At 41.4% G+C, this 6895-nt stretch overlaps 1 protein-coding gene across 2 annotated transcripts; it reads left to right on the top strand.

Annotated features, from left to right (window-relative positions):
- The first annotated feature begins 1321 nt into the window (after positions 1-1321).
- Positions 1322-6724, top strand: LOC124666975. 2 transcript variants are annotated; one of them, XM_047204309.1, is made up of 10 exons: positions 1322-1485; positions 2467-2552; positions 2634-2711; positions 3086-3198; positions 3270-3335; positions 4049-4150; positions 4248-4773; positions 4946-5151; positions 6036-6199; positions 6331-6724. In XM_047204309.1, exons 1-10 carry the CDS (start codon positions 1358-1360, stop codon positions 6488-6490), a joined length of 1629 nt encoding a protein of 542 aa, XP_047060265.1. In that variant the 5' UTR covers positions 1322-1357; the 3' UTR covers positions 6491-6724. The 2 variants fall into 2 exon arrangements, with proteins under 2 accessions (XP_047060265.1, XP_047060266.1); XM_047204310.1 differs by lacking the exon at positions 2634-2711.
- Positions 6725-6895: the final 171 nt, after the last annotated feature.

Raw genomic sequence — 6895 nt, 5'->3', positions numbered from 1 at the left:
CACTAATGACAAGACTTTCAATGCGGGAATGTCCATTGGTGGAGTTTGAAGCAAATGGCCACAAGTACAACTATGGCTACTTCCTCGCCGACGGCATATATCCAAGGTGGCAAACATTTGTGAAGCCGATTATTCAACCAAGAGGTAAGAAGCAAACCCAATTCCATAATGCACAAGCGGCGGCTAGGAAAGATGTAGAGAGAGCATTTGAGATTTTTCAAGCCCAATTTGCCATTGTTAGAAGACCTGCTAGATTTTGGGACCAAGAATGCCTTTGGTATATCATGACCGCGTGTGTAATCATGCACAACATGATTATAGAGGATTATCGCGGGAAATATGTCGATCATACCCACTACGACTTGATGGGGGTTCCCGTGCAAGTGAGGAGGTCCGCACATAGGATTGCTCGGTTCATTGCCTCATACCATGCCATTCGGTGCAACGACACACATGATGAGCTTCAAAAAGATCTCATGGAAGAATGGTGGAATTGGAATGGACAATAGTAGTTGCATACTTGTTGTATTTGTTTGAAAACTATGTGTTGTACTGTCTCAAAAATATGTTGTATTATTGTATGTTCGACTTGTTGTATTTGGTGTGAACAATGTATTGTATCTGAATGGTTCATTTTATTTGTGAATTTTATATGATTATTTGATCTTGTTGGATGCATAGTTATGTGTATTTGTTGTTTGCACCGCGCCCGCGCGCTGCAAAATACTGCGTCCGGCGGAGGTGCTATTTTTCGGCGCCAACGCGCGCTGCAAAATGGCGCACCCGGCGGGGGAAAAATCACTCCGCCGCGCGGCAAAGATTTACAGCGCGGCGGCAGCGTCTTTTACCGTGCCAAATTATAGCGCGCCTGTTGGAGATGCTCTTTATGTATTCCACAATCGTGCAAAGTTTCAATCCAAAACTTATTGTAATCTGGGCTACATACATCTGACAGTTTTGGGGATTTTGAAAATGTGTACTCTTCACTATTCCTAGATCTACAATTTTGTCATTTTTGTACAGACCAGATCACAATGTATTTTCGTACTGAAATTTTACAGACTTGTGATATATATCACCAACTACATGCATATTTTTTAATTTTTTTTGAAAACTTCAAAATATGATTTTCAAAATTTCCAAGCTTCGTCCTATAAAATGCTGCACTCCTCTCTCTACTGCTTTTTACAGGGTTGGGGTTCGAGTCTGAACCCGGGGGCCGGGGCAACAAGAGTCAGAGAAGTGCTGTCAAAACAACAAAAAAAGGGCGGAGGGGAGAACCGGAGAGCGCGGAACTCACCGCCGTTTCGCGTCCCTTCCGCACCCCGTGTCCTCGCGCTCGCGCGGCGGCACCGGAATGGCGGAGCCGGCCTGGATGCGGAGGCAGATGGAGCAGATCCTGGAGCTGGACATGGAGGAGCTAGAGGTCGAGGAGGTCGACGACTCCGGCTCATCCTCCTCCTCCGACGTCGCCACCTTCCTCAGGTCCCACCCCTCGCCCCTATTTTACCATTCCGCTTCGATATTTGGCGGTAGAGAGTGGAGAGGGGTTTCGCCATGCCGTGTTGCAATTGACGTTATTTAACCTGCTAGTTTCTGGTATGCTGTAGTAATTATTACTCATGAAATACTACAAGTTAGGGTGTGCCTTCTCCCTCCTCAACATTACGAACCCAGAGGAGGTGGAAATCGGGGTTGAGGAAAGCTTTCGAGCTTATTACTGAAGACGGCTATGCGCTCGAAATTGAACTCAGTTTTAGAGTTGTAGAAGCTACTGGTGCGATGGACATAAATGCTGCTATTCCCCATTTCCCCTTGAGTTTTAGAGTTGTAGAAGCTGGTAGTGCGATGGTCGGTAGGCAGTGGCACCCATAGGTTTCGGTTGCTCCAAACTTATTTGGTTTAAGGTGATTTGGCACCCGACATCGTAACATTGGTGATACACATCAGTTGTGGAATCAAGATTAAATGGTGGTATCCCCCATTTCCCCTTGAGTGTGAATGGACGATCTGATGTTGTGAAGACTGATGAGTGATGAGGTAGTTTACGTGGTGCTCACAATTGCTCTCACACTTGCAGCGATTCCATTCATGATTATATGTTTTCCCCTTGGTACAACGGGAGGAGTACATTTTTTGAGTGTTTGCTTTGAGCTGAATTGCTATCCTGATGCTTTGGTTGTAAGGGAATTTGATGAATACGGCACCAGCACACCATCTGTCATAAGCAGCTAGTAAGAGGAGGAGGAATGGGGTCATCCCACTGAAATCATGGGATGATCCCCATCTATAATCAACCCCAATCCTAGAATGTAGTGATTTTTTCAATCCTAGAATGTCCACTGAAGTTTCCACTCAATGTACCAATTCTCTGATAAATGATACAATCAAATTTGGATCAGTTAGTTTAAATTGATGTTTACGAGGAACCGTACTTTATTCATTTTCCTCATTCTTGTATCACAGAAATACTCATGGAGATCGAGAGGCTAGCACTTCTGAAGAGTTTACATTTAATACATCTCGGGCTTCCCTGAATACATATGTTGGTGGTAAGTATTAAGTTATTAACGCTGATCTTAGCTTGTTTTGTTATGCTAGCTGCATAGTTTTGAAGTCTGTTTATGTGACAGAGGTTGATGATACCCGACGCAGATTTGCTTTCTTGAATGGTGGTGCTGTCCTCAGTTTACCTATGTTTTATCTTCAAGGTAGCCTTGCTACTGACTCTGCATTCAAGTATACTAGGATAGCGGAGTTTATCTCAAATTATCCGAGTAAAGAGCCAATGCATTTTCAGGTGTTTCTCATTCTGAATAACTGATCCATCTGTGCATGACATTAACCGTACAACTTACTAAAATTACCTTATCTATTAAAGCTTGTCAATTTCCCCGAAATCATTTGAGAGCGAAAGCTCCTCAAGTAGAACAATATCTCATATATTTCAAACCAACAAAGTACAATTGGAGTTTGGAGATACCCATCTGTGTCATCCTTCCACTTGTTGCTCACAACGTCACACCTTAATGGTTAGCATTTTTAGCATACCAATTTTATTCAAGTTTATGGCATACTTTTGCAGGATTTGTTTTGTTTCCTGAAGCTACCCTGACTCTTAGAGTAATTCAGCCTAGATTATTAGCAACTGTTGACAAGGCTATTAATCATGTTGATACTCCATGCATGATAGGTGTGGTGAGTGCTACTCGCCATTGTTTTGCTGTGTCATATTGTAGTTTTATTTTTTGACAATTCTTCGACTTCAGGTTTACGCCGACCCACTCATTAATGATGGACGTCATCCTATTGCTTCAGTTGGCACAATAGCAGAGGTTTTTTTTTCTTCTGTTTTCACGGAAGTTCATAAAGCTTAGAATCATACATAATGTATTGAGATTTAGCATTTCATATTTGCCTGTTTCCGTTTTTCTGTTATTTCGTTATCTTTTGTTTGTATGCTTATATCAGTTCATCGAACCCATATTCTTACTTTTGGTGTATCTCATTCGTGAAATATTTTTCTGCTAACACGCACCAAAGCTATGCAATTAACAGTTATGTGTAAAAATATTGCATGTGTCTCTCACCATGCCAAGGCTAAGGCATTGCTGTTGTGGATACCCTTAGTCCATTGCCATCAAAATGTTGAAAAAGAAATGGTGAATTGTCATAGGGATCCATTATTTACTATATAACACATATGGTATGGTCGTATGGACATGTAGAGTTGACTGTACTTGCAAATGTTTTAATGGAGTAGCCTGTCATCACCAATTCAGTATAATTTGTGGAGTTTTATGTTAATCCTTTGATATTACACAACAGCACATCCTGAAGCATAACTATGCGCTGCACATGTCATTGCTATGTTGCCGTGCTCAATACCTTGTATTATCTGAAACTTTCAAGCAAGACAATTGTATATTGAAATGCGATATGTTGCTGGAGTTCTCTTTTTTCCTTCATCAAACCATTTTTCTTGTACTGTACTGTGATAAGTTCTTCCCAGTATCAGGTATCCTTACGCTTTTGTTTGCTAACATAGATACACCAAATTATGCGATTGGATGATGGCTCATCAAAAGTTGTCACTCGAGGTCAGCAACGGTTTTGTCTTAGACGCAGTTGGGTTGACGTCGATGAAGTAGTAAGTTCAGATTTTGTCTAATTATCTGTTATTCTGTAATGCTATGAAACAGAGCTCCATGATGGCGCAACTTCCTTTTGTTTTTATCCATTGACAGCCATGGGGTGAAGTCCAAATCATCGAAGAAGAAGCGCCCTTAAGAACTCCAAGAGATGCATTTGGACAGTTAGCTGCAAGTAATACCTTCAAGCAGCGTGATTCATCAGTGCCCAGTTTTGTTGTATCTTCTTTCAAGCAGAGAGATCTTATGGACTCTGAAAATGATTTTGATTCTCTGTCATCCACTAGTACTTCAAGTGACCATTCAGTAACAGATACAAGAATATACTATTCCTCAAACGAAGATGAAGATCTCTTGCCTGAACCGTCTTGGCAGAAGCATGAATCTGTGAACGAATTTGGTACATTATGTCATCCAGTCAAGGATACCACCATGGCTGATGATGACGATCTTTGGTTTGCATCCCCTAAATCCTTGTCGACAGTGAGGAAGAAAGATGAACGGCAGAGACCGTACCATTCCGCTTGTAATTCAAAGATGGCATTGGAGGCTCCGTTATCATTTTGGCCCCGATGGGTTTACGATATGTATGATTCATATTCACTTGCGAGCAGGGCTGCCGGTACTGAATTATTTCACCTCTTCTTGGTCATAATCATAATGTAGCAAAAACTGTCTCAGTATTGTTCTATGTTCATTTATTTTCAACCAAATAATATTGCTTCCATTTCTTAGTATGTTGAGTTCTGATTAAGGCTTACTGTATGTATGACCTGAGCTTACTTTCATGGCAGATCTGTGGAGGCAGATAATCACAAAACCAAGCATGGATGACTATGTGAAAAAACCAGATATGTTGTCGTTTCACATTGGAAGCAGACTGCCCGTGCCAGAATCTGTGAGACAGGAATTGCTTGACATTGATGGAATCTCATATCGGCTACAGCGGGAGATTCAGATACTGAAGGCATTTAATCTCATACGATGTAAAAATTGCCTGGTAAATGATTTTTTACCTTCATACTATGTTTGCTGTAGTTCCTGATCATAATTTGAGCTTCTTTTCCAACTCCATCTGACGCCTCAATCTTGCTTGCATTAGTTCTGTTATGTGGTTTCTTAATCTTCACTGCTCTGGTCCTGCTTACTTGTATTGGCTTGTTGTTGGGTTTACCAGTCTGGTTTGCAGTTGCAGCCACAGGTCTACTTGCATAGATGAAGCAAGCCATCTATGCTTCATAAAACCAAATTGCTTCATGTAGGCATCTATGTTGTGGCCAGGGTTTTCAACAACCTTGCCACTAAGGTTTCCGGCAGATGAGGTCTAGATTTGTTTTAAATGGACCGGTGTCTAAAAAGTTGTGCAATTTTCGTTTGTGCACATTTGGTGTTCTGAACTGCCATGTAAAAAGACGAGGAAACGATTCTGAACCACTGCTTCTCTAATCTCTACCCCTAAATAACTAAAACTCACTGCAGATTTTGCGAAGTTGATATTTGGTGCTGGCTTTGAAAATAAAGTCCAGTTGGCACCTGTTAGTTGTTTTCTTCAGGAAAACAGTAGACGATTTATCTACTGCAAAAATATTGAAGAGAGAGCGATGCACAAAAATAAGAATTATGTAAAGACAGTCCAGCTATGGAGAGCTGTGTAGGACTGTTCATTTGGCTCTTTTGGGGAAGTATGTTGGTCTCTTATTTATTTATTTATTTATAAGATCTTGGAGAGGTTCCGGCTCTTTGGGACACTGGCCATGATTTTAGCAAAAGGCATACCTAAACTTATATGTAAATTCAAGTTAGTTTAAACTTATATATAAATTCAAGTTAGTTTTAAATATTATAATTGATATGGCAATGTAACAAGTTGATTTATTATTGTAGGCTCTCATTGCAAGACGCAGTGACAAGGCGGTAATGTCTAGTGATGACCCAGTTGGTGCATATGTCAAGCCGTACGACTCTGCGCAGGAGGTGATAACACTGCACAATGCTTCCGGGCTTGCACTCCATGGAAATCCTTCTAGAGATCACAGCTGGTTCCCAGGGTATGGTCTCTACTTCTCTAGTATGCTATTTACTTTTCAGTTTCCTATCTTGAACTGGAAAACGCAGCAGGCAACTTCCACAGTTGCACATATTGCTTGTTACACCGACTCAGAGGAGGAAGTTGTTGCAGATATACATGGACGATTGCGTTGTGTGCTGCCTGTGAGTCCAACATTGGCTGGCTATTCAGGGCTGACAAGAGGAATGTTCTTCCGAAATCCTTCTGGGGGATACGCAGTTCCCGAATTTCAGATGATACACAATCAGCACAGGACAGATCGTCTGCGTAGGTCGGTGGTCACAGCCGGCATTGCATTTTCTCCTCTTGCTTCTCTAGAATTGCGTAGCTGGGCGTTTCTGGTGAAATTGTTCATTATAGTCTGCAGTATGACGGGTTGCTTGTTGCACACCATTCTGAACGTTACTTGACAACTTCGTCAAGAATCTGACCCCAGGACGACTTTGTGCTGTCAAGTACATGCCATCGTAAATTATCATACAGTACTATAGCTTCCCGTTGAAAAGGAACAAGGAAAATTATTCAGCATGTTGTTATCGAAAGTAAGTCAGATTCCCGCTGTCTGACCACGTAAACATTTCATAATTGTACATGGAAAAACCCTATGCAACTCAAGCACACCATTTTATTATACATTATTCCCATCCAAACAAGTCAGATTCCTGCTGTCTGACCA

The sequence above is a fragment of the Lolium rigidum genome, chromosome 6 (assembly GCF_022539505.1).
Source record: "Lolium rigidum isolate FL_2022 chromosome 6, APGP_CSIRO_Lrig_0.1, whole genome shotgun sequence".
NCBI lineage: Eukaryota > Viridiplantae > Streptophyta > Magnoliopsida > Poales > Poaceae > Lolium > Lolium rigidum.
The sequence above is the reverse complement of the archived record's forward strand: the minus strand, read 5'-3'. Positions and strand labels throughout refer to the sequence as shown.

What these genes read in the sequence shown, in the direction of transcription:
- LOC124666975 (XM_047204309.1), top strand. Translation starts at nt 1,358, where the DNA reads ATGGCGGAGCCGGCCTGGATGCGGAGGCAGATGGAGCAGATCCTGGAG. An exon ending in CTCCATGCATGATAGGTGTG is followed by an intron (nt 3,199 to 3,269) that starts GTGAGTGCTACT and finishes CTTCGACTTCAG; the next exon opens with GTTTACGCCGACCCACTCAT. An exon ending in TACGATGTAAAAATTGCCTG is followed by an intron (nt 5,152 to 6,035) that starts GTAAATGATTTT and finishes TTATTATTGTAG; the next exon opens with GCTCTCATTGCAAGACGCAG.